This window comes from Alosa sapidissima, chromosome 23 (assembly GCF_018492685.1).
Source record: "Alosa sapidissima isolate fAloSap1 chromosome 23, fAloSap1.pri, whole genome shotgun sequence".
NCBI lineage: Eukaryota > Metazoa > Chordata > Actinopteri > Clupeiformes > Clupeidae > Alosa > Alosa sapidissima.
The window spans coordinates 30,566,795-30,593,067 of record NC_055979.1 but is presented as its reverse complement, the minus strand read 5'-3'; the positions used below and the strand labels follow the sequence as shown (position 1 = coordinate 30,593,067).

General features: G+C 41.5%; 3 protein-coding genes across 7 annotated transcripts in view; 2 read left to right on the top strand and 1 right to left on the bottom strand.

The window, feature by feature from the left end:
- Nucleotides 1-473: 473 nt before the first annotated feature.
- Nucleotides 474-3,316, top strand: meig1 (meiosis/spermiogenesis associated 1). The gene is made up of 3 exons (XM_042081013.1): nucleotides 474-559; nucleotides 1,091-1,262; nucleotides 2,997-3,316. Exons 2-3 carry the CDS (start codon nucleotides 1,110-1,112, stop codon nucleotides 3,123-3,125), a joined length of 282 nt encoding a protein of 93 aa, XP_041936947.1. The 5' UTR covers nucleotides 474-559; nucleotides 1,091-1,109; the 3' UTR covers nucleotides 3,126-3,316.
- Nucleotides 3,317-6,550: 3,234 nt separating this feature from the next.
- Nucleotides 6,551-15,005, top strand: tmem243b (transmembrane protein 243, mitochondrial b). Of its 3 annotated transcripts, XM_042081010.1 has the most exons (8): nucleotides 6,551-6,733; nucleotides 7,352-7,452; nucleotides 9,543-9,603; nucleotides 9,729-9,829; nucleotides 10,128-10,363; nucleotides 10,912-10,962; nucleotides 12,225-12,326; nucleotides 14,232-15,005. In XM_042081010.1, exons 5-8 carry the CDS (start codon nucleotides 10,286-10,288, stop codon nucleotides 14,373-14,375), a joined length of 375 nt encoding a protein of 124 aa, XP_041936944.1. In that variant the 5' UTR covers nucleotides 6,551-6,733; nucleotides 7,352-7,452; nucleotides 9,543-9,603; nucleotides 9,729-9,829; nucleotides 10,128-10,285; the 3' UTR covers nucleotides 14,376-15,005. The 3 variants fall into 3 exon arrangements, with proteins under 3 accessions (XP_041936944.1, XP_041936946.1, XP_041936943.1); XM_042081012.1 differs by lacking the exon at nucleotides 9,543-9,603; XM_042081009.1 differs by lacking the exons at nucleotides 9,543-9,603; nucleotides 9,729-9,829.
- A 1,506-nt stretch (nucleotides 15,006-16,511) lies between these two features.
- The window catches only part of dmtf1 (cyclin D binding myb-like transcription factor 1), a 25,677-nt gene continuing 15,915 nt past the window's right edge, over nucleotides 16,512-26,273 (bottom strand). For 2 of the 3 annotated variants that reach the window (XM_042079870.1, XM_042079872.1), the window contains 5 exons: nucleotides 20,843-20,925; nucleotides 20,524-20,685; nucleotides 20,073-20,246; nucleotides 19,098-19,290; nucleotides 16,512-17,210 (listed from right to left, as the gene is read on the bottom strand). In XM_042079870.1, the coding sequence (XP_041935804.1) occupies nucleotides 17,173-17,210; nucleotides 19,098-19,290; nucleotides 20,073-20,246; nucleotides 20,524-20,685; nucleotides 20,843-20,925 (650 nt within the window). In that variant the 3' untranslated portion in view covers nucleotides 16,512-17,172. The remainder of the gene's footprint in view (nucleotides 17,211-19,097; nucleotides 19,291-20,072; nucleotides 20,247-20,523; nucleotides 20,686-20,842; nucleotides 20,926-26,273) is intronic. The other variant, XM_042079873.1, reaches the window with a different exon arrangement.

Sequence of the window (26,273 nt, the reverse complement as noted above, 5' to 3'; positions counted from 1 at the left end):
CTTGGATGTGGATTTTATGAATAAACTGAAAAAGTAAAAATGGTGTTTGCCAACTTTCCTCTGATATATAAGTTTCACAATTGTTTTTTTTTTTTTTTTTTTTTTTTCAATTAATGCCTATAATCTATCAAACACTTAGCCTACAGCCTACAGGTGTGTCTTAGTCTATGATAGGCTATACTAATGTAATTTTTCCTTTTTGAATTTAACAACTTAGTTAGGCTATTTGTTCATAATAAATTCTTTATTCATCTCAATTTCTGTCCACAATACATTATGTCTCAACAACATATCTGTATACATTCTTGGGTGTGCAGCTATGACGACTGGCCACCTGGTAAACAAAACATTTACATTTACGATCAATAAAAACTTCTACGAGGGGTTTGGACAGACTGGAGATGGGACCAGCGGCTGAACTGAAGTAACCTCTACGCACGAGAAGATACACACGCAGACGCGCACGGAATCCTGGGTAAGGAAAAAAACACGTCAAGGCGTTAGCTGTTGCTAGGATACCGCAGCAAGTCCCCACTTAGTGGAAGTGGTCGTGACAACTGTAAGTTTGAAACCTGTTTTCGTGGTAATATCTGAGTGATCATTTTACTATCATAAAGCCTAGTCTCTCGCAACCCATTGGTATCAGTAGTCAGTTATAATGTTCGATCAAATCATTTGATTCAAATGTCTATTTTAGTGGAACATATTTGTACTCTGTTAGTGTTGTAGTGCTGTGCACAGTGCACTCTTCAATGTGTCTAACATGCCAGCGGATATATTAGCTAAATTTACGTTAGTTAAGTTAAACGATTAACATTATCGTATGTGTTTGATGGGTGCCTTATGACCTCGTGTAGCCCAACATTACCTTGTCTTGAGCGAAACAGGCTCAAATAAGCTATGGGCTTGACAGTCAACGTCATCATGCTTGTGACACCTAACGTTAATGTTAGCGTTATTTCGAACATGCACGATCAGAGGACTTTAACGTTAGAGGACTAGAATTAATATTTTCGTTATTTGCAAGGCTAATAGGTAAAATTATAAAATCCAGCTACTAACGTTACCATTATGTCCTTAAACATGCAAGGAGTGCATCCCTCTCAAAAATGTCCTGTGCAGCGCTGCTTGATGGCAACTGCCAGCCCAAGTCCATGAGCCGGGCGAGACAGTGGACCGACGAGATCGAGAACCTGTACAGATTCCAGCAGGCAGGCTATCGAGATGAGAGGGAATACCGTCAAGTCAAGCAGGTGGAGCTGGTAAATATATGTTTTCTTGCTATTCTACTGCTATTCAAAAGTTAAAGGAACATGGATTATGTAGGATTACTGGAGATTAGAGGTCCCCATGGCATTGCATTTTCGTCTGTCTGAAAATCTTGATAGGTGTGTTCAGGAAATTAAAAATACTTAAAGTGTGTAGTTTGGGCTTAAGGTGTTGGTCACCACCGAGGTGAAGTTAGTTTGATATTTGATATTCGGATATTGGACAGATATTCTTTTTTTTTTTAATGCGGCCGGTTTCACCCCGTGTTTGCAGACAATGTACAAACAGATGACCTGTCTACTTGCTCCCAGCCGACCTACTTAGGGACCGTCTATAAAGTACCTTCTGAATTACCTTCATAGTCTTTTTTTTCAATAGCTTTGACATCATGTGACCTAGTGACTCCAAACCAATGCAGAATAGTTATCCTATACACTGAAGTATATTCAGTGACTTCTATAACTAATGCGGCCGGTTTCACCCCGTGTTTGCAGACAATGTACAAACAGATGACCTGTCTACTTGCTCCCAGCCGACCTACTTAGGGACCGTCTATAAAGTACCTTCTGAATTACCTTCATAGTCTTTTTTGTCAATAGCTTTGACATCATGTGACCTAGTGACTCCAAACCAATGCAGAATAGTTATCCTATATGGGACTCATCAGACACACCTCTTTTCATAGTCACTGTATGCACACTGTATTTTATATGAATATTTTAAAGAAAATACATTATTTCCTATAAGAAACAGACTCCTTTTTTTCAATACCTCACAAGCCATGTGACCTAGTGATTCTAAACCAATGCAAAATAGTTATCCTATATGGGACTCATCAGACACACCTCTTTTTATAGTCACTGTATGCACACCTTTTACACATTGTGCCTGTTTCACCAAGGGCTAGCCTATAGTCATGCAAACACCATTCCTTTCACATATTGCATGCCCGCTTTGCAATGTTTCGTTGCTGAAATATTTGTAAAGTATTTACAGTGGAAATCATAAAATCATTAGTGGTCATGGAAATGTATTCAAATTTAGCATATTTATGTTTTATTCACATCATAAACCATGACACACTGTTCCCCCCTACATAAAAGTATATTTAACTGCTTTTAGTTACAAATATCAGTATTGGTATCGTATCGGCAATACTGGCCCTATATTTAATTGGTATCGGATCGAAACCAAATTTTACAGTATCGCACACCACTAGACCTGTGTCTGATGAGTCCCATAAAGGATAACTATTCTGCATTGGTTTAGAGTCACTAGGTCACATGGCTTGGGAGGTATTGAAAAAAAGGAGACAGTTTCTTATGGGAAATAATGTATTTTCTTTAAAAAAATCATATAAAATACAGCTTGCATACAGTCGCTATAAAAAGAGGTGAGTCCCATATAGGATAACTATTCTGCATTGGTTTGGAGTCACTAGGTCACATGATGTCAAAGCTATTGACAAAAAAGTCTATGAAGGTAATTCAGAAGGTACTTTATAGACGGTCCCTAAGTAGGTCGGCTGGGAGCAAGTAGACAGGTCATCTGTTTGTACATTGTCTGCAAACACGGGGTGAAACCGGCTGCATTAAAAAAAATTGAATATCTGTCGAATATCAAATATCAAACTTACTTCACCTCGGTTTGGTCACCTGAGTAGGGTTGAGATATTGCCTGCTGTTTGAGTAGCCTATATTTTGTCACTGACTGTTTGTCACTGACAGGTGGACCGATGGCCAGAGACTGGCTTTGTGAAAAAGCTCCAGAGGAGGGATAACACCTTCTACTATTACAACAGGAAACGCGAGTGCGAAGACAAAGAAGTGCGCAAAGTGAAGGTTTACGCATACTGAGCAGCACGTGGCCCCTAGCAGCACTTCTCTTCTCTTTTCTACAATGTTCTATCTTTTGTCTTTTTTATTTGTTTCCCTTCTTTTTGTGTTCTTCGCAATTCCAGCAGAGATGTAACAGCAGTAGCACGAACAGCGTTTCAACTCTGGACATTTTTCTGTCTCTGAATAAATTTGCATTTCCTTTAACTTCAGTAACCTATCACATTATGTGCTTTGTCTGGCCAGAAAAGGCTGCCATGCTTGTAGCTGTACAACTGCTTCCACCTGCCAAGACATGGGGGAATATTTGAATAGTAGGCACTGTTGTATGTATTGGGAAATGTTCAAATGTTCATACATTTTGGCAATTATTACTGATATGTGTTATTAGATATGTGGGCAAACAGTATACAGCACAGCCACTTTACAAAGGTTAATCAAATGACTTCCAAGAAATTCAGCCAAATTCACTTTTTCCCCCTGAAGGCTGGAGATACAGTATGTGAATATGTTCTATGCATGGTGAGTGTGCAGTAGTAAGCCTAGTTATGGTATTTAGCCACATACTGTCCTTTAAGCCAAATATTGTAGTGTCTTTTTTAAACCAAATGAAATTAAAGTCATTAGTTGTGTAAGGTTAAAAAAAAGACTTCAGGTGAATCATTTCAGCATGAATTTTTATTTAGAACAAGTGGCGTGTTCTGAATGAGGTTATAATTCTTAATCATACATGAAAATCGAAGAATAAATAGTGGAGGTTTGTGTACATCAGTTGTTTGTCTCACTAATTGTTATGGAGCAGAGACATGTTTTTTTTTTTTTTAAGTAAGGTGTAGGTGCCCCAGCCAGTTGCACCACGGCTGGGGCCGGAGCAGAGACATTTATCTGAGATTTAGCTATTCTTGGGCACCATGTCTGTTTAGTTTTTTAAAAAAAAAACAGTCTTGCAGGGGACATTCACTCCCCTGTAGCTATAAAAACTGCAACAGTGGCAGTACTATTTACTTACAAAACTATATCAAAGAATAGACTGATTAAAACAGCCTCCGTTGAGACACTTTTTAACTTGTTACACTTGTTTTTACCATTGAGAACACAACTAACAATATTGGAGCTGATAGACCCAAATATGGATTGTGATTGACACCACACTTTTATTTGTTGGAATCAGCATTAAAGTTACCTAGTGGGCCCTGTTAGCCTGATACGCGCACCAGACCCACATGCACTACACTGAGCTAAAGAGAGGGTTTGTTGGTTGGTTCCCCAGAATTAGCTAAAGACTAAGCAGACTGGATTTATCTGCTCAATTAAAATCAAGCAAATCTACAAAATCTTTGTTAGATAGTATGCCAATACATTAAGGTTTGGGAAAACATTTAAAAACAGTTTGCCTTGCTTAAAAAAATTTGACCTGTATTCTAAGACGGGACTTTTTTTTGCATAATGATGCCGTAAGATGCACTGGTGAATATGGTGAATCCACCATGCTGCATGCCCACCAAGTTTCATGTGTCCCGGGAATTATTGACCGAAAATTGCAGGGGGGGGGGGGGTCAAAAAAAATCTCACAAACACGCTAACATTGCAGTGATCATAAAAACACTGGAGCCAATGAAAGTCCAGGCTGGCAACAGGTACTGTTTTCTGGTCATCTGGCCGTTATAGCAGTGTTTGTACAACATCCCCAAAGGGGGCTGAAGGATCTTCATCAAACTTTGCACAGTGAATCCAACACAGTCTCTGAGTGAATCACATAGAAAGACAATGTGCTGAGCGTGTGATGAAGAAAATGCCATGAACATCTTATCTGGGAGCCAACAAAGCAGAAAGACTGAATGACATGTTCCGATTACTGCCACTGCTTTAGGCGCCTCCACGACTGCTCTTTTAGTCCAGCCTAGCAGCCCTGAAGATCATACAAGTGCACCACTATACAACATGGTACTTCTGCTGACAGCTGTTACAGTCCAATCTGAGGTCCAACTCTAAAGGTTTACCTTGCTGCAAAGGTGCAACAATGGCTGGTCCGCAGCCTGACCGAGTGGCCCCAACAGTTTGCCTGTCACTACTCTACCAGTACAGTCTAGTGACCCTAAAACTTTGTCTTGTGTCGAATATATTAGCCCAAAGTATATTCAGTGACTTCTATAACTGCCAGATCTGATGGCCCTAAGCAAGAGGTGGGCAACACTTTTTTTTTTTTAAATGATAGTACACGATTACAGTAGACCTATAAAGAGCCTATTGCAAGCCCTTTTGAAGCCCTTTGTTTTATGTCATAGATTACAACAAAAATATCTCCCTCCATATAGCTATCAACTTAAATAGCCATGCATTTTGTGATTGTCTTATTTTTGTAACATGTATCACAGCTTTTTCACCATTTATCATATAATTTAATTTATGTCTAACATGCTTTTACACGTTTAACATCATAGATTTACACAGCATACTATTTTATGATTTTGCATTTGAAGATTTTGGGCCTATATCAGGAATACATATGAATATCTCTAAAATGTGACAGTGGAAAATTGTAGAGCATTTTTACAGCTCTAGGCCTACTTCACTCCTCTCTGCATAATCGTTCTAACAGCCGCAAGCACATATGTCAACTGCTGCCACATTTTCTTGGGTCGACATTATTCTTAGCTGGTGGGTAGGCTACTTCCTTTTAAGCGATAGGCGCCATCCTTTTAATTTTCCTTGCCCACCCACACAAGGCTCTTCTTGAGAATTAATAGTTTTTTTCTGTCTTTATTTTATTTTATTATTTAAAAAAAAAAATGGATATAAAGTAGCATCCCACTGGATCACACCTCAGCCCAGAAGATGGCGGTAGTGCACTAAGTATGCAAACTGCCAATAAACCTTATAGAAGAAGAAGAAGAATCTCGGTACAGACTTAGTATGGCCTGGTACCTACAAAGGCGAATTTGGTATAAATATCTATATATTTCCTGAAAGTACGTCTTATAAGGATTCCATTTTACCTCCTTTTTAAATATGCACAACTTATTGTTTTCACAGCCTCACAATTTGAAGTTCAACAGTATGTGTCAATGACAGGCCTAATATGTGACTCGGTACAGAGTTAGTATGGCCTGGTACTACAAAGGTGAATTTGGTATAAATATATATATATTCTGAAAGTACATGTTGTAAGGATTCCATTTCATCCCCATTTTAACAACTTTATTGTTTTATCAGCCACATAATTCAACACTAGAAAATAAAGTAGAAGAAATATAGCATTCTAAGGTGTATTTTCGATTGAAATATTTTATTTCATTATTTTCTAACTTTACTTTTCCTTTGGTAACACAATAAAGTTTTAAAATAATAATTTTCGTCTTCATGAATTGAAAAAGTAATGAATATGTTCTGACTTTTATTTTGAAGGATTCGCGAATGTCGGCCATATTGGAATTGTCTTTACTGTCGCTAGTTTCACGCTGCTAAGAATAGTGTTAGCTGGTGCAGTGCAGATCCTCGTAGTAGGCCAACTATCTATAGCTAAGGCAACGTTAGCTATTTATCTATCAATAAGTAACTTTGCACAACATAAATCACTGACAATATTGACCTGTGGTAGTTCAGTTTATTGAGTAGGCTGTTGTTGTAAGGTGAGTGAAATCCTTGGTAACGTTAATTCCTTGAAATCATGCAGCGATTACTGAACAACGTTAACGTTAGTTTGATGTTAAGTGTAAGTTCAAGTTTAACATGAACGTTTCTTGTTTTACTCTATGCATCATTATGGTGTAATGATAATCTTAATGTGAGTCAATTGATCAATTTCCAAGTGATATACATGTATTTTTACGAAGGCTGTAAAGCGTATCTGCGCATTTGTTTAAACGAATATTATGCTATTTTAACATCATTGGGCAGAGTTGTGAGACACATTAACGTTAGCCTACTGTAGTTTGCCAACGTGAGCTAGCTAGCTAGCTAGCTGTGTGTTGCATTTAATTGTGTTGTCATTCATGTTCCTCTGTCAGCTGAGTTATACTAGTAAACAGCGCATTGTTGTTCCTCGGGTTATACTTTAGTTACTTAAGTGGCTAGATACCATTAATGCTAGTTTGGAAGTAAATGTAAGTTTAACCACAACACCACTGCAAACAACTCATTAAGCTAGCTAACTATCTCTAACGTTAGCTAACAAGCTATCTTGTTCAGGTGTGTCATAACGTTACGTTAGATATCCTGTACGCTAACGATGCTGTTTTCATCTCCAGACAAAAAGGTTGTAAAAAAGGCAATGTAACGTTACCTTCGCACAAATATTTGAATGCTACAGAAAGAAACCTTGAGATGAAGATAACCCCTGGCTTGACAGGTAAGTTAACCTAATTTAACGCTCAGCATACTGCTCTGTCGAGATGAGGGCCCGTGTGTATGTGGTGTTGGATTGTATTGTTTTTGCATGTGTATAATTTAAACAATACAGCGAACAATAATCTGCATGTAGAACATCCATATAGTACCGGGTGCGTGTTGCAACATAAAAGTGTGTGTAGGTGGCTTCCCCCTATTAGCTTGTGTGACTTTATAAATGATTTGATGGTGAAATTAATTTATGTCTTTAGATGAGTCACTTAGTTCTGATCAGGCCTTTGAAGTGGTTGAGGTTTCATGATGTTTCATGTCTGGTGATTCTGGCTATTAGGCCTATATTTTTAGAACTTTTAGTGGTCTTCTTTGCCTGGTGTTTTGTTCTGGCAGTCATATACTGTAGCTATTAGATGCAGCATGAGGTCTACTTGCCTGTTGTGGATTTTAACACTAGTCAGATTATCCAAGTTTTTACAAATAGAGCCTCTCTAGCAAACTAATGAGGGTTGTATCATTCCCATTTGAACAAGCCTCTTGGCAGAGAACTTGAAAGGGAGGAGTCCTTTCCTCTCACTGGCTCTCCCACTGAAATGTATTCTCCGGAGTGTTTCTTGTGACCACACATGCCAGTAGAGCGAGAGGAAGTGTGACGTCTGTCCTCTGTCTTGGGTAGAGGGGGAATCTGCTGAGGGTAGCAATACAGAGCATATCAGCGATGTATGATTGCGTCTTCAGCTGCGTACACGGTTTAGCTTATATAAATCAGACAAACTTGCTGAGTATACCTTTCCGCATTTCTTGAAAAAAATACAGCAGAATGCCAAATACCTCATTGAGCAGCTCAAGAGTCATAGTTTTACTGCCTAAAAAAGTATGCAATATTAATCTGGATTGGGAAATAGAGGATTTTGAATTTATCTTGCATTCATGTTTGATTTTTATATTCAAGTTTGAAAACTAGTTATGCACTGACTAAGGTTGCTGACAGCTGACAGTCAAAACTCTCACATTTAGGCCAATTCAGCAGGTTGGGCATCACGCTTGGATGACTCATTTTCATTTGCATATTGTTTCAGAGTGCACTCCAGGAAATTTGATGCTTCCATTAGCGAAAATTACTCTTTATCTAATGATGTTAGATTAGTCAGTGAAGAAGCAAGTGTTCTAAGGATTAGCAGAGCATCAGACAAAAGATGTTTGCCTTTAAAGCAACACCATGGTTACTGAGCAGGTTAGATAACTTAGATAGATAGAAACTTAATTAGGTTATTGACAATGAATGTCTTAAAGGTGACCTAGAATGATTGAACAGGGTATTTATCCTTGTTCTGTGATGACATATAGACTACAACATTTTGGGTGGGTCTGTAATGCCGTAGAAGCTTCCTAAAAGCCTCTCTCAGAAAGCTATGTTAGGGTGGGGATTTTGCACCTATTTGGCGTCCTTTCGGGCTTAACTGGCAACCCTATTACGAATATGCGCTATGGCCCGTTCAGATTCAGCCTCATACTCTAGGCTAATGCATATGCTGGGAGACTGTCTGGGTCTTAGGCTAACGGTAGCCTACCGTTCGAGCAGAACGAACCGTTTCAACTAGGCCTATTTAATATGAGCATCAAAACAAACAGTCTTGGGACAGAAGTTGGAATGCAAACGTTCCAAATGCCATGGTCTTAATGTGACCATGGCAACAACTGATTCAGCTGAAGCTTGGCCAGTGGAAGTTTGATGCCAAGTGTTCTAACCACGCCTCCACATTTGACGAGTTCGGGTTCTAACCACGCCTCCACATTTGACGTGTTCGGGTTCTAACCACGCCTCCACATTTGACGAGTTCGGGTTCTAACCACGCCTCCACATTTGACGAGTTCGGGTTCTAACCACGCCTCCACATTTGACGAGTTTGGAGTGACACACAAACGAGAAGGGCACTAGCCTACATACACTTGACCATCATTGAGCCCTCTCCCCCAATAAAAGCTTACTATATATCGCTACTGTAAGACCGCCAATGCAATCACTTTAGACCAACCTTCTTAGTGTAGGCTAGGTGTTGAAATTAGATTGACCACTGTCCTCTCCTCACTCACTAGGTGCTTGTGTGGAAGCTGTGTTCGCATTTCCATAGAGAGAGCAAATGTAGAATGCTGCCGGGTAATACAACCAGTGCTAACACAATACAATTCCATACAGATGTACAAATACATACTTACCAAAGTTTCAGTTAGGCCTATCTTAATGTAGTGGGAATTGAACAGCATCTCGTGCATTTATTTCAGTAATAAAAAGTTTGCACACCGCTTGCACAGCCTGAACCTCGGAACTTGGCGAACACTTCTGCAATCTGCTTGCTCTATGGGAGGGGCAGGTGTGTGCAAAGGTGAGTGGGGGGGGGGGGGCATTTTACGTAATATGTATCCGTTCAGATTTCTGGCGAACATTTCTAAAAGAGGAATGTCTAGCTCTTTTCGTATGTTCTTGAATGCGGGTATACGGTACCGTTATTCAACAAAGACTAGGGAAAAGTTTTTGATTCTTTGTCACCTTTAAATATAACTTTCTAAAATAGGTTGACCTCAATTAATTATTCTTAAATATCACAGATTTTTAAATTGTTGTTTGTAATTGATGTTAATGTAGTCACGAGCCTTGTGTTGTGTCCTATTTGTTCTGCTCAGAGAGCCCCCATTAGAGCGTATGCTGCTGCTGAGGGCCTGTGGGAGCTGCTAGCATGCAGTGCTGGCCTCCACTCAGTAGGGGGCGCCACAGCTGCTGAGAAACGAGCCGGACGGAAGAGCCTGTGGAGGGGGCCCCAGGGGCGGGGGAGGGGCCAGGCATGGACGACTTCACCACACGCACCTACGGCACCAGCGGCCTGGACAACAGGCCTCTGTTCGGAGAGACCTCCGCCAGGGTAGGAAGCTCACACGCACGCACACACACACACACACACACACACGATTCGATTTGAACCCAATAACTACTGACAGAGACTGACTTGGACTTTTGAACTGTTAATTAGGATTCTCCCGTTAGCATTACTATAGGCCCATTCAGTGATGATGCAAATAAACAGTCTTGCTCAAAATGCGACCAATTAATGTAATTTTGTTGTTGGTTTGTGGTTAACTACAGTAGATAGCCCCTAGGTTGTTTTACTCCGGAGTTACACTTCAACAGAAAGTCCTTAGAAATTACCAAAGCATGCATGTACACACTACACTCAAAAACATGGACAGAGGCCATTGTGATATGCACAGATGTCAATAGACCTCTACACCCTGAATCTAGAGGCCTAAAGTCCACTCATGCACTCAGCAGAGCATGACCTGGCAAAACAAAGCATTGCTTCTGAGCAGACAACAGCATATTTTTGCAACAGGATGTGACTTGGCACTTACAACAGGACATGTGAGCAAATGCTTTGTCAAATTCCTGTCAAACCTCTTTGTTTCCTTCCAGGATAGAATCATCAATTTAGTCGTTGGCGTGCTTACGACCCTACTTGTGTTGGTAAGTCCAGACCTTGAATTTCCCCTTGGGGATCAATTAAGTATCTATCTATCTATCTAGATGCGTGTGTGTGCGACGCGTGTCTTTAGTCCTTGTGTGTGTGTGTGTGTGTGTGTGTGTGTGCGCGACGCGTGTCTTTAGTAGGGGTGGGCGATATATATTGTCTGCGATAATATCGTGATTGTTGTTTTAACAATGTGCAAATTGACATTATCGAGTATTTAAATTACTTATGGGGGAAAAACACTCAATCACGCACTGAAGACTCCTACATTCCCAGGAGGTGTATGCGGGAGAAGCCCCTGGCTGCAGCAGAGCAAGTGTCACGTGATCACTAGTGGGTCACAACGTTGTCACACACACGCATGCCTAATGTTTATTTTGTGCAGCGAGAGTAGCCTACTTGGGATTTTATGCGGCTACTTCTGTTCAAGTAGCATTGATGAGACAGTCATGTTTTTTCCTACACGGTATTATATGGAAAGAAAACATTAGCCTTTGAGTATTTTAATAGTCAGCTGTAAACAAAGAACTATTCTCATGTAACTCTTTTGTAAATGGACTGAAGTTCGCTCTAAATATCTACGGTTACCGATTATGCTAACCATTAGCATCTCTATGGGATTTCTCATATACATTAGCCATAAGCTAACGCATTCGTTTCTATTCTGTAACTTGGAATGCTAGCCTACATGATTGCTCTTAAACTAAACATCAAAGGAAATAACTGAGATGTACTCTGTTGGTCTGCTTAGTTTTACAGTGAATCCTATGCAAAGGTTTGAAAGGAACTTCAGCTTCAGACTTTCTTTTGGAAAACTGTTAGGCCTATTCATCTTCTCTAATGTAGCTGGCTAGACCATGTCATTGCCACACACACACAAGTGGGGGCAGAATTGGAAATGTGTCAGAGTGACAATGCATTGGTTGATTTGGTTAAAAAGTCACAGGTTAGGTTATTGGTTATTATTGTAATGATGCTATTCATAAATAATGAGCTGTAAAGTAACTCAGACTTTAAGAAAAACTATTTTTTAAAGGATATCGACTTATTATCGTTATCGTCAAAATCACAAAAAATATCGAGATATTACTTTTTGTCCATATCGCCCACCCCTAGTCTTTAGTCCTTCTGTGTGTGTTTGCGTTGGTGCGTGTGATGCGTGTCTTTAGTCCTTCTGTGTGTGTGTGTGTGTGCGATGCGTGTCTTTAGTCCTTCTGTGTGTGTTTTGTGGTCATTCACTGGTTGTCTCTGATTCCAGATCACGGTCATCAGCTCCTTCGTGGTTCCCCTGCCCCCCAAGCCCATCAACATCTTCTGTGCAGTGTGTGTTCTGCTGCTGTGTGGCTCCGTCCTGGTGCTGGTGAGTGAGAGACTATAGATATATAGATATATATAGTAGATATATACCCATCAACGCACGTGCACACTCAAACACGCTAATATATAGATATTAGGGGTGTAAGGGTACACAGAAGTCACGGTTCGGTTCATACCTCAGTTCGGACATCACGGTTCGGTACGAGTTCGGTATAATGGAGGGAAAAGCAAAACAAAAATGCAGAAAGCAATTTTTTTTTATTGTGCATGTCTCAGGCTGTAGCCTACCACCTAGTGTCATATAGTCTCTCCCCTGAGCTACCTGCAACAGCCTGAAGTGTGTAAGATGTAAACAGTAGGCTACAATAAGTAGGCCTACCTAGACTCCATCTGTAACTTGTAAACAAAATAAGACAATCAGCTATAAAACTGAAAATAGGCCTACAGCATCTCTTATTTCTGAAAGTGCAAATTACATAGAATAATGATTTTAAATCCACTTAAGTAAGACCTTCAACATCCGTGTTTAGTTGTGGAAGGGTCTACAATTTGCTTCAATATTTTTCAATGTGTGTACTGTAATAATCTACTAACTGTGAAAATATCACACTATTTTGCCTTCTTTTAAAAAAAAAACAAATTGCTTCTTTCATTTCATAAACAGACTACAACTAGAAGTCACGTGACTTTACCCTTCAACATTAACTCACCGTAGCATGATTTGTTTATTAGCCTGGTTAGCGTTGACACTTTCTTTTACTGTCTATGCACTTAACACTGGCAGCTCCTCATGTGAGAAGTTACAAGTTACCCTAACATAAAGGTAATTACCACGCGATTTACATAGCTTTCTGTCATAACGAAATCATTTTAAGCCATAGGTTTTGGCCCTATTTCTATGTGTAAAGGCTGGTGAAACGCAGGGGAAGTTTTTTTCTCTCGTTTCAGTGATTGGTAGCCTACATCATCTGGGTGATGGCGTGGAATATGTGTAGCATGTTCGATATATTTCCACTCACATAATGTTACCTAACAACTGCTGAACAACGCCGACACACAGTTTCTTCTTATCCACCACTCTCTCGCCTGTACTACTGTAACTAAAGTTCTTAAACTTGCGATCTTAAAGAGACCAGCGGGTCCTCTAACTCTTGTGGGTCGCCACCACTCACTTTGTGCTGCTATCGCTGACTGACTGACTCGACCGACGACCTGACAAAAAAATAACAGGCGCCAATCAGAGCTAAGGCGAGGCTACAGATTAGCGTTAGGTGTCGCTAAAGAACTCTCGTATTTAACATTAATTCCGAATTACATCAATTAATCCACACGCGAGTTTTATGTGTTTTTATACCGTGTATTCTCCGTGTAAATTCATGCACCGAACCGTGACGCCCGTACCGTTTCGGTTCAATATGAATACATGTACCGTTACACCCCTAATATATATATATATATCCCTCAACGCACATGCACACTCAAACACGCTAATATAGCCCTCAACGCACATGCACACACTCAAACACGCTAATATATAGATATATATACCCCTCGACACACATACACACACTCAAACACGCTTATATATATATATATATATATATATATATATAATATACATACATACATACATACATACATACATACATACATATATACATACACCCCTCAACGCACATGCACACACTCACACACGCTAATATAGTCATAGTAAATAATAATAGTAAAAACAGTGCTCATTCATGAAGGTCAGCATAGATCTCTTAACTTGCACACTGCCCCAGCAATCACACCGTACCAAAGGAATTCAGCTTGCTAGAGCTGATGAAATGGTCAAAAGAGGAGGGAGTCGCTACACTGGAGAATTAGGGCCTGATATGGTCACATGACCCACTTGACCTCGACTCTCTAGATCTCTTGACTCTCCTGTTCTCTCCTCCTGTTCTAGATCTTCTGGTACCGGCAGGGGGACCTGGAGCCAAAGTTCCGTAAGCTGATCTACTACATGCTGATCTCCATCGCCCTGCTGTGCGTCTGTGCCAACCTCTACTTCCACGACGTGGGCCGAGGCCAACCCGCGTCTGCCTTATGAACCTCGCCCCCACCTCCGTGGAGCCCTGCTGCACGGGGATTGGTCCGCTGTGCCCGACAGAATCCACCCCTTACTCCAAACAAGGACTCTAGTGGGATCTAGAACTTGGGTCCAAAACAAAAAGGTTCTATGTGGTGTTAAAGAGGCCAGTTAGCCTTTTGGCGTTCTTTCTGAAAGACTTTTTTTATACCCATTTAAGAACTCTGCACATTAGCTAATTATGCAAATGAAGAATAGGCTGTAGCACTGTGGGAGGCGTGCAGCTGCTTGTAGACCAAATGCCAAGTCAACTGACCGCCACAATAGTCCATTTAAAAGCCATGTCCATTATGTCAGCGTACATGTTTTATATTCACATTTGGAAAAAATGAAGGTTTATGCAAATGTACATTCCAAACTGAGATTAGTTTGACTGCCTGTTTTTCGTATGTCTGTTTGTTTTTAATGAACTTAGACATTCCCGTAAAGCACTTGTTGGGTGGTGTTAAACCGCCGCACACAAAACACCACCGATTGTTCTACCACAACCACATCAGAAGTCTTACTAAGGGGAGGCTTGGCGATGATTGTCTTTTCAGACATTGAAAATGTAATTTTCTTTTCTGTAATAAATGGAAAAGTGACACCTTCCTTTTAGTAGACGTCTGGTTGTGTTGAACTGAAACACAAGTTAGTATCTCGGTTGAGAGTGGTGGATGGACATTCATACACACTCTCAACATGCTTCCTTGTTTAATATTTTAGTAATTATTTTAAAATTGCCCAGAGGCAGATGGATTTGTTTTTGTTGAGGTATTCTTGTCACATCTGTGAACCAAAAAACCCTTCACAGGCTGGCTGGAAGGCAACCACGGAGGAGCTGTGGTCCATCAACTTTTGACAAGAAAAACCAAGCTACAGGTCAGGGACCCGCAGGCTGGTCTCATGTCCTCTTTTTAGACAAGATATTGCTTCAGTCCCCTTTCAGCTCACCACATCCTCACTTCCCATATTGAACAGGTGATAACAGCAAGTGTGTGAGAGATGCTGGAGCTAGCTGCTGTGTGAGAGATGCTGCTGTGTGTTTGTAAGATACATTGGTCTGAGATGCTGTTAAGATACATTGGTGTGAGAGATGCTGCTGTATGCTGTTAAGATATATTGGTGTGTGAGATGCTGTTAAGATACATTGGTGTGAGAGATGCTGCTGTATGCTGTTAAGATATATTGGTGTGTGAGATGCTGTTAAGATACATTGGTGTGAGATATGTTGTAATTACTTTTTAACTATACTGGAATCATCTGCCTCACATTTGTCATAGAAGACTGAGTAAGGATGAATACGAAATATTAGACAATAATATCTGGTTCAGATCAGAAATGGCTTCCACTTTCAAGCTATAATTTAATATGTAGGGCTACACTAGACTACCTCCATCTTAACTCATTGAATGCCAAGCTGTTTTCGGAAGCTTTGTCCTAGAGTGCCAGCAATCTAGATCATTGTTGATGATTTTTGTACAGCCACAGCATATTCTGTGTTATAGCTATGAACACATACAATGGCTCGTTTAAAAGGTGAGACTTTAAGCTCTCAGTGGGTGCAAACCGTGTATTTCTACATGCCTCTGTTCCTGAGAAATCCCAAGCCAAACAGTGGCTAGTTTTCATCAAAATCGCTGTTTTTTTTTTTTCTAGAAATGGAGATATAACACATTTCATGAAATATGAAGTGTTGCCTGTAAACTTTCCAGGTAGTGATCAGCGAGACCTGGCGAGACTGCCACTTTGTGATAGACCCACGAAAATGGCCTGGTTTTGACCTGACGTGCATGAGTCACTGATTCGACCCAAAGCGGCAACCCGAGTTATGATAAAATGTCCAGATTGTGCGTTTTCATGAGTTTTCGATCGTCATATATTTCATTTCCATTCATCACAGAGTTCCCAAAATCACATATAAGGTGTGTTAGTGTCTAGTTTCGTAATTTTAAAATAAAGCTAAAAACGTAATATTAAGTTTTTGGCACTCAACACATGGGAAGGAAATTACGTTTTTGGCACTCAATGAGTTAAGTATGGGTGTAATGTATGGTAAGATTAGAAATGTTCTGCTATATTTCTATACCACTATAATCACTCATTACAATGACAAAACACCTTTGCAGGGCTTTAATAAATAAACATACATACACACATGCCAAAGCTTGCACGCATACACACATCCATGGGGAAATGAATGAGGCGTTGATCTCACACTCGCAACCTTTTAAACCAAATAGGCCTGACAAGTTATATATACAAAACATCCCTACATCTTTGTACATCAACAGTAAACAGTGTTAGACCAGTTATGTTAGATTATATGCACAAACAAACACTTCTTGCCCTAGCACTAGTCCTGCTGTTTATAATGCTCTGGGTCTGTGTGAGGAACAAATATATATGTGGCTACAATGTGTGTGAGAGGTATTCTATGCTTGAGGCTAGTCTGGGCTGTGAAGTGCAGATGTGTATGAGGAAACTCCGTGTGTGTGTGTGTAAACCATTGATGAGGCTCAGAGTTGTGTTCATAACGTTACATCAGTGCATTATGGAGGCCGGCGTTTTAGAGAGCATCTTCCTCTGTACTGCAATGTGTTTGGGTTGTGTGTGTCTGTCTGCATAAGAACATGTGTGATCAACGTGGGTGCGTTTTGCAGGTTAGTGTTCATGTCCACATCCAATGGAGTGCCTTCGTATTTGAAACGTTTTGCAGCTCCCAAAAGAGGCCTGTAGAACTGAGCAATGGGTGAGATCCAGAAAGTTCTGTTCTGCTTCAGTCAGACCCTTCCTCCTGATTCTGTAGAATGGGATCTGTACAGCCAAACACACACACACACACACACACAAATATATGACAAAATAGTCGCCTTACCATTCACCCCAATAGAGTATGTTGATTGAGTGTTCATACCATTATTACCCCCAATAGAGTAGATGTTGAGTAAGTGTTCACAGCATAATTACCCCCAATAGAGTAGATGTTGTGAGTGCTCGTAGCATAATTACCCCAATAGAGTAGATGTTGAGTGAGTGCTCGTAGCATAATTACCCCAATAGAGTAGATGTTGAGTGAGTACTCGTAGCATAATTACCCCAATAGAGTATATAATTACCCCAGTAGAGATGATGTTGAGCGAGTGCTCGTAGCATAATTACCCCAATAGAGTATATAATTACCCCAATAGAGTAGATGAGTGAGGGCTCGTAGCATAATTACCCCAATAGAGTAGATGTTGAGTGAGTGCTCGTAGCATAATTACCCCAGTAGAGTAGATGTTGAGTGAGTGTTCGTAGCATAATTACCCCCAGTAGAGTAGATGTTGAGTGAGTGTTCGTAGCATAATTACCCCCAGTAGAGTAGATGTTGAGTGAGTGTTCGTAGCATAATTACCCCCAGTAGAGTAGATGTTGAGTGAGTGCTCGTAGCATAATTACCCCCAGTAGAGTAGATGTTGACTGAGTGCTCGTAGCATAATTACCCCCAGTAGAGTAGATGTTGAGTGAGTGTTCGTAGCATAATTACCCCCAATAGAGTAGATGTTGAGTGAGTGTTCGTAGCATAATTACCCCCAATAGAGTAGATGTTGAGTGAGTGTTCGTAGCATAATTACCCCCAGTAGAGTAGATGTTGAGTGAGTGCTCGTAGCATAATTACCCCCAATAGAGTAGATGTTGAGTGAGTGTTCGTAGCATAATTACCCCCAATAGAGTAGATGTTGAGTGAGTGTTCGTAGCATAATTACCCCCAATAGAGTAGATGTTGACTGAGTGCTCGTAGCATAATTACCCCCAGTAGAGTAGATGTTGAGTGAGTGTTCGTAGCATAATTACCCCAGTAGAGTAGATGTTGAGTGAGTGTTCGTAGCATAATTACCCCAGTAGAGTAGATGTTGAGTGAGTGTTCGTAGCATAATTACCCCAGTAGAGTAGATGTTGAGTGAGTGCTCGTAGCATAATTACCCCCAGTAGAGTAGATGTTGAGTGAGTGCTCGTAGCATAATTACCCCCAGTAGAGTAGATGTTGAGTGAGTGCTCGTAGCATAATTACCCCAGTAGAGTAGATGTTGAGTGAGTGCTCGTAGCATAATTACCCCCAATAGAGTATATAATTACCCCAGTAGAGTAGATGTTGAGTGAGTGCTCGTAGCATAATTACCCCCAGTAGAGTAGATGTTGAGTGAGTGCTCGTAGCATAATTACCCCCAATAGAGTATATAATTACCCCAGTAGAGTAGATGTTGAGTGAGTGCTCGTAGCATAATTACCCCCAGTAGAGTAGATGTTGAGTGAGTGCTCGTAGCATAATTACCCCAGTAGAGTAGATGTTGAGTGAGTGCTCGTAGCATAATTACCCCCAATAGAGTATATAATTACCCCAGTAGAGTAGATGTTGAGTGAGTGCTCGTAGCATAATTACCCCAATAGAGTATATAATTACCCCAGTAGAGTAGATGTTGAGTGAGTGCTCGTAGCATAATTACCCCAGTAGAGTAGATGTTGAGTGAGTGCTCGTAGCATAATTACCCCCAGTAGAGTAGATGTTGAGTGAGGGCTCGTAGCATAATTACCCCCAGTAGAGTAGATGTTGAGTGAGGGCTCGTAGCATAATTACCCCAATAGAGTAGATGTTGAGTGAGGGCTCGTAGCATAATTACCCCAATAGAGTAGATGTTGAGTGAGGGCTCGTAGCATAATTACCTGTAAGTGTCCCTACGGGGAGGACGGAGTCGGTGCTGATGTCATCTGTGATGTCGCTGGTTTGGATGAAGCTATTGGGGGAAGGGACAATAAGCACCTCCCTCTCAGATATCCCAGAATCAACTGTAGACGTGTCCACCGCAGATATCCCAGAATCAACGGTAGGCGTGTCCACCGCTGAAGACTCCAGAGTCTGAAAAGTTGAGAGAGACAGTGGGCAACTTCACATCAGTAACCTTTCATACCCAACAACGTCTACAGGGCAACTTCACATCAGTAACCTTCCACACCCAACAACGTCTACAACCCAACGTCTACCACCCCACAACGTCTACAACTCTACAACGTTTACAACCCAACAACCAACGTTTACAACCCAACAATGTTTACAACCCAACGACGTCTACAACCCAACTGATTTTGACATTGCTCACTTGTAGTATACTCAAGGAAAAACATCTGTGTCACGTGCCAAATGGCCAAAACCTTAAACAAACTTGCCCTCAAATAGAATAGATTTCATCTCGTAAAGGAAGTCAAAAATGAGACTGGACTTGAAACTAGGTGTGAAAGTGTGTTTTGGGTGAGCATGCGTCTCTCTGCACCTGTGTGTGTGTGTGTGTGTTTGCATGAGAATAGATGTGGGTGTGGGTATGTGTATGAGCGTTGTCAGGGACATCGTTAGGCTTCTATATATGGGCAATTCCAACTGTCAAGGCAACTGTCACGTCCATAACGCCAACACAATGACATGACATGGTATGGTATGATGTGAATGATGATTACTTCAAATTTGAGCATTCACTCTTCTTGGTTGTAGAACTTGGTTGAAAAACTTCACATAATCTTTCGCATCATACAAATACCATGGCATTTAGTTGGCGTTAATATGGATGTGACAGTTTTGTGTGGAATTGGCCATATGTATGTGTGCAAATGTAAGGATTCATTACTCGATCAACTGTCCCACTGCACCTCATTCTTGCTCTCTGATTCTGTGGAACTCTGGAGTTTGTCTGTTGGTTCTGCGCCGCCTTCTGACCCCTCCTCCTTTAGCCCCGCCCCCTCCAGAGGTTCCGAGGTGACTGTCTGAATGATGACGCCTGGGTGGGCCATCTGCACCGACACATTCTCATTCAACCCATCAGTCTGCACACACACACACACACACACACATATATATAAAGACCTGCACACACGCATTTTAAAAATAGCCTGAATCATTCCATTCGAAAACGTCTCTGCAGGTCAGCATGAAACTGACCAACATACATAGACACACTAATACACAGAGACTGACTAACAACCATTTGACACCCTTTGACAATTCTTATTGCCGTGTTTCAGAAGATCCCAGCTATGCAGGAAATACATCTATGAACATGATGAACTCAACACACATACAGATAAGCCAATACGGACTCACAGTCAGGCTGTGTAAGATGATCTGATCTGGCGATGTGGGTGACGCAGTTGCGGTCAGCGTGACCGTGGGATTGGCTGACAGCGTGAGCGGGAGATTCTGATTGGCCCCCGTCGTCTGGATGTAATATGTGCCTGGGGTGCCCGTGGGCTGAAGATGAAATGACTAAAGAGAGAAGAGGGAGGGAGAGAAACAGGGGGATAGAGAGAGGAGGACAGGAAATTAGAAGAGAAAAAAGAGAGAAAAAAGAGGCAACATCAAGTAGAAACATGGTGGCAAATGTGTGTGTGTGCGTGTGTGTGCGTGGCCTACAAATACTCACAGGTACCAGTTCAAATGTCTGCAATGCTCCTTGGTTCAGAGTGATGGTCTCAGCATCTGCAGTAGTGCTACCACCTTCATTAGCTGCAAAACACATGAACAGGGAGAGAGAGAAACAAATAACTTTGATTAAAATAATATTACCACAATTGCATAGACAGCCATAGAAGTAGTAAACATGGTAACACTTGAAATTACAGACTATTTTCTGAAATCACATTGACACAGAAACAAGCTAGCGCATCACCACAAGGGACAGTTTTCCATAACGGTGGGTTTCCACACAGCGAAACACCTCGCAAATTTCGGCCAGCGAAATTTCGCATCGGCGGCGAAATCCTTTTGACTGCAGTGTCCAGCCAGCAGTGTTGGGAGTAACGAGTTACAAAAGTAATGTAATTACTGTAATATATTGCTTTTTGCTGTAACACGGTAATGTAAGGCATTACAAAAAACTATTGGCTAATATTTTACTCGGTACAAACTTCAGTAACGCACATTACAATGCATTTTAACCTGAAATTAAGTGGTGTTATGTTTTGATATTCGCAAACAACTGCGCAATTAGCAGAACGTTATCTCCGGTTACTGGTTGAAGATGACTGTGGTTGGCTGCAGCTGACTCGATGGACATAAGCCTACGCTCATTATTTTCAATTTATCAGAGACAACTAGGATATGAAGAACAGTTAAGTGCACTTTGTGTGTGAAACCAAAAGATCTCTATACCTCGCGAAATAGCACAATTAATTTAATGACACATCTAGAGTGGTGCCACGCTAATCTTTTTGATTCTTGATAAAGCATAAATGCTCTTCATGACAGCTTCGTGCTATGAACTTGAATTAAAGAGAATGAAGGGATAGAAATGTAAAAAAGATGAGGACTTGGACTTGGCAAAAACAGTGACTTGAGACTTGACTTGCGACTCCACTCAAAAGACTTCAGACTTGACTCGGACTCGAGCTTCGAGACTCCTGAACAAGCTGTATTTCATGCAATTATTGCTTTTTTAATCTAAATGTATTCATGTATTTCTATTTTATTTTACTGCTACATATACTTTGTGAAACGTATAACAAGCGGCATGGCTCCTTTGCCATAATGTGCAATGTGCGCACACTCACAGATATAAATGCATTGACCAAGGCGACAAGAAGTGCCTTATATCATTACTTTCGGTTACAAAAACTGCACAGAGGAAATAAGCGAACAGCTACATGCAAGGTATGTGGCACCAGGATAAATTATGCCTATTCAACAACGTCTGATTTCATCAGGCATCTCCAAACGCACCCAGATAGGCCAGTCACTTAGGCCTAGCATATAGTCAAAGTCAAAGTCAAAGTCAGCTTTATTGTCAATTTCTTCACATGTTCCAGACATACAAAGAGATCGAAATTACGTTTCTCACTATCCCACGGTGAAGACAAGACATATTTTACCAATTTAGGTCCACAGACAAACATAACATTCAAGTAAACAAAAAAGTAAGTAAATAAGTAAATAAGAGGGCACATATAATAATGAAAAAATAAGAGCAGCAAAATTTGGTTGAAATTGTGCATAGACAGTCATAAAATACTAGTGCAAAGTCAGGCCAATAAAAGGCTTGGGTAGTTCTGTTTGACCTAAGTAAGAAAGAAAGTGGCATAGTGGTGCAAGTTATGTAAGAGCAGCAGAAGTGTTGTGTTTTCAGGACAACAACACCAAGTTGTAAAGTGTACAAGTGTGCAAGTGTGCAAGTGTGCAAGTGGAGTAGTGCAGGCGGCCATTTTGGGTCCAATGTCCAGGATGTTATGTAGCTGAGGGTGGAGGGGGGAGAGGAGGGAGAGAGTTCAGCATCCTTACAGCTTGGTGTATGAAGCTGTTGGTGAGTCTGGTAGTGCGGGAGCGCAGGCTTCTGTACCTCTTCCCAGAGGGCAGTAGATCAAACAGATTGTGAGCGGGGTGACTTGCATCACTCACAATTTTGGTCGCCTTGCGGGTGAGGTGGGTGGTGTAAATGTCCTTCAGGGAGGGGAGTGAAGCACCAATAATCCTTCCAGCTGTGTTCACTATGCGCTGCAGGGCTTTCCTGTTGTATTCAGTGCAGCTTCCACCCCACACAGCGATACAGCTGGAGAGGATGCTCTCAATGGTGCCTCGGTAGAATGTGGTCATGATGGCTGGTGGAGCACTTGCTCGCCTGAGTTTCCGCAGGAAGTACAGGCGGCGCTGAGCTCTCTTCGCCAGTGATGCAGTATTGGTGGTCCAGGAGAGGTCTTCACTGATGTGCACCCCCAGGAATTTGGTGCTGCTCGCTCTCTCCACCACAGCACCGTCGATGGTCAGTGGCAGGTGTTGGGTGTGACCTCTCCGGAAGTCAACAACAATCTCTTTGGTCTTGCTGACGTTCAGCAGGAGGTTGTTGTCCCTGCACCACGTGGTCAGATGGTCGACCTCCAACCTGTATTGAGTCTCGTCGCCCTTGGTGATGAGACCCACCAGAGTTGTGTCGTCAGCAAATTTCACTATGTGATTGTTGCTGTAGGTTGCAGTGCAGTCATGCGTCAGCAGGGTGAAGAGCAGCGGACTGAGCACGCAGCCTTGGGGGGCCCCTGTGCTCAGTGTGATGCTGCTTGAGGTATTGTTGCCAACACGTACTACTTGGGGCCTCTGACAGAGGAAGTCCAGTAGCCAGTTGCAGAGGTAGGTACTGAGTCCCAGTTTGTCAAGTTTGCAGATGAGTTGTTGTGGTATTATGGTGTTGAATGCAGAACTGAAGTCTATAAACAGCAATCTCACATATGAGTCTCTTTTTTCCAGGTGGGTGAGGGCTGGGTGGAGGGCAGAGCAGATTGCATCCTCTGTAGACCGCTTGGCTCGGTATGCAAACTGGAAGGGGTCCAGGGTGGGGGGGAGAATGGCTTTGATATGTGACATGACAAGCTGCTCAAAGCACTTCATGATGATGGGTGTCAGTGCCACAGGGCGGTAGTCATTGAAGCAGGATGGAGCAGTTTTCTTCGGCACAGGTATGATGGTGGCAGCTTTGAAACATGATGGGACGATGGCTTGCTTCAGGGAAGTGTTAAAGATGTCTGTGAAGACATCCTTAAGCTCCCCTGCGCAGTCCTTCAGCGCACGACCTGGGATGTTGTCTGGACCTGTTGCCTTACGGGTGTTGATAGCAGCAAGTGTCCTCTTCACGCTGTCGGCAGAGAGGCACAGGGGCTGCTCATGTAGAGGGGGATGGGTCTTCTGTGGGCAGGTGCTGTTTTGTGCTTCAAAGCGAGCAAAGAAGCGGTTCAGGTTGTTGAGCAGAGGGATGTTGCTCTCACAGCTCTGTGGCGCGGGCTTGTAGTCCGTGAGGGCCTGAATGCCCTGCCATAGGCTTTGTGCGTTCCTGCTGTCTTTGAAGTGGGTGGTTATCTTGTGAGTGTATTCCTTTTTTGCTTCCTTGATGCCACGGGACAGGTTGGCTCTCGCTGTTTTCATGCCAGCTTCATCCCCAGCTCTGTAGGCTTTGTCTCTGGCCCTCAGCAGCCTGAGGACATCCCCTGTCAGCCATGGCTTCCAGTTAGCCCGAGTGATGATGTCTTTTGTGTGGGTCACATCATCGATGCACTTGGTGATGTAAGAGGTTACAGTGTCTGTATACTCCTCTATGTCTGTCCGGTTGTTGTAAGTGGCTGCCTGCTTAAACATTTCCCAGTCTGTTGTGTCAAAGCAGTCTTGAAGAGCATCGGAGGCTCCCTCAGGCCACACTTTTACCTGCTTACGAACCGGTTTGTTCGCTTTTACCCTTTGTCTGTATGCGGGCATTAGCATAAGGATGTTATTGGAAAATCAACATGCTGGTGTAGCTTTGGAAGTACAGTTTTGAGATCAGCACGGTTAAAATCTCCAGTGAAGATGGTGAAACCGTCTGGGTGTGCCGTCTGTTGTTCACTGACAGCCTGGTACAGTTCACTAAGAGCCGCGTTCTTATCGCTGTTGTTGTTGGTAGGCGGGATGTATACTGCGACTAGCAGAATCACAGTAATTTCCCTTGGCAGGTAAAAAGGACGGCACTTTATGATCATAAACTCTGCCAGTGGTGAGCAGTGTTTGCATACTACTACAGTGTCCTGGCACCATTCGTCACGGATGTAAACACAGATTCCTCCTCCTCGTGATTTACCTCCCTTTACAATGGCCCTGTCTGCTCGATAGCATGCTAGCTGCTCCAGTTGTACACAGGTGCGTCACAGGTGACAAGCTAACCATCGCAAAGTGTAGGGATGGGCAAAAACACATCAGAATGTATTTCAAAATAAAATACCTAATACCCTGATTTTTAATATATCAAAATAAACTACAAAATACAGTAACCATATTATGTATCAAAATAAAAAAAAGTATTTTTGTATTTAGAATATACTCAAAATACTTTTTTTTAGGAAGTATGGAAGCACTGCAAAAAAAGCTTTTTTAATATCCCAAACATTTAGCCTATTAAAACTATATAGTAAAAATCAATACAATTTGGCCCGTCATACCAAATAGTATACCGTATGCAAGTTCATGTAGTGTGATCAGAAGAATAATTCAAGAATTTACATTTACATTTAGTCATCTAGCTGATGCTTATCCAAAACGACTGTCAGAGCTTTCAATTAACCACATTATAATCAACAGGCCAAAATCATAATTGTGTATCTGTGCCGAATTTCGTAATTCAAGTCCAGTGCAGAACTGAATAAGAAAATCATAAGGCTATGCATCTTGAAGTTCCAGTATGTGAGAAACTTGATATGCCTTAATATCTCCAACCTCAAGTATGCAGCTAATAAGGAAATAGAATTGTTATTTAATTAAACAAGGTGAACTTGTCCCAACTGTAGAATGCAGAAATGGATGCTACAAGGAAGGGAATTCAAACACACTCAACACCTTACCATCTATTGATGTCATTGTGGTTCATTGAGATATCTGACATTTTTTCTGTTAAAGATTGGCATGGAGACAATAGGACATGGTTGCCTTTGTCGGTGCCCTTATGTGAACTTGCACAGGTAAACTTGCTCATCTTTACTTGCGTACGACTTCACACCAGTGCTTCAGACCAGAGCTGATGCTTCAACAATAGCAGTCACTGAAAAGCTGTGAGTGAACACAGCTGTTCTCACATTAGCTGATTGTGATAGCTGATTACCAATTATTCATTACACCTTTGTGTAGTATTTACTTTTTTTAGTGTTTTTCACATTTAGTATTTTGCAGTATTTCTAAAATACAAAAATACACACCAATAAAGTATTTTGATACAAAATACAGAGCCATTTCCTTCAACCCAATAAAATACAAATGACAAAATACTATTTTGTATTTGAAATACAAATACATATTACATGTTTCAGAAATACTACCCATCCCTGGGAACAGGCAGATTACATATTTATAGTTGG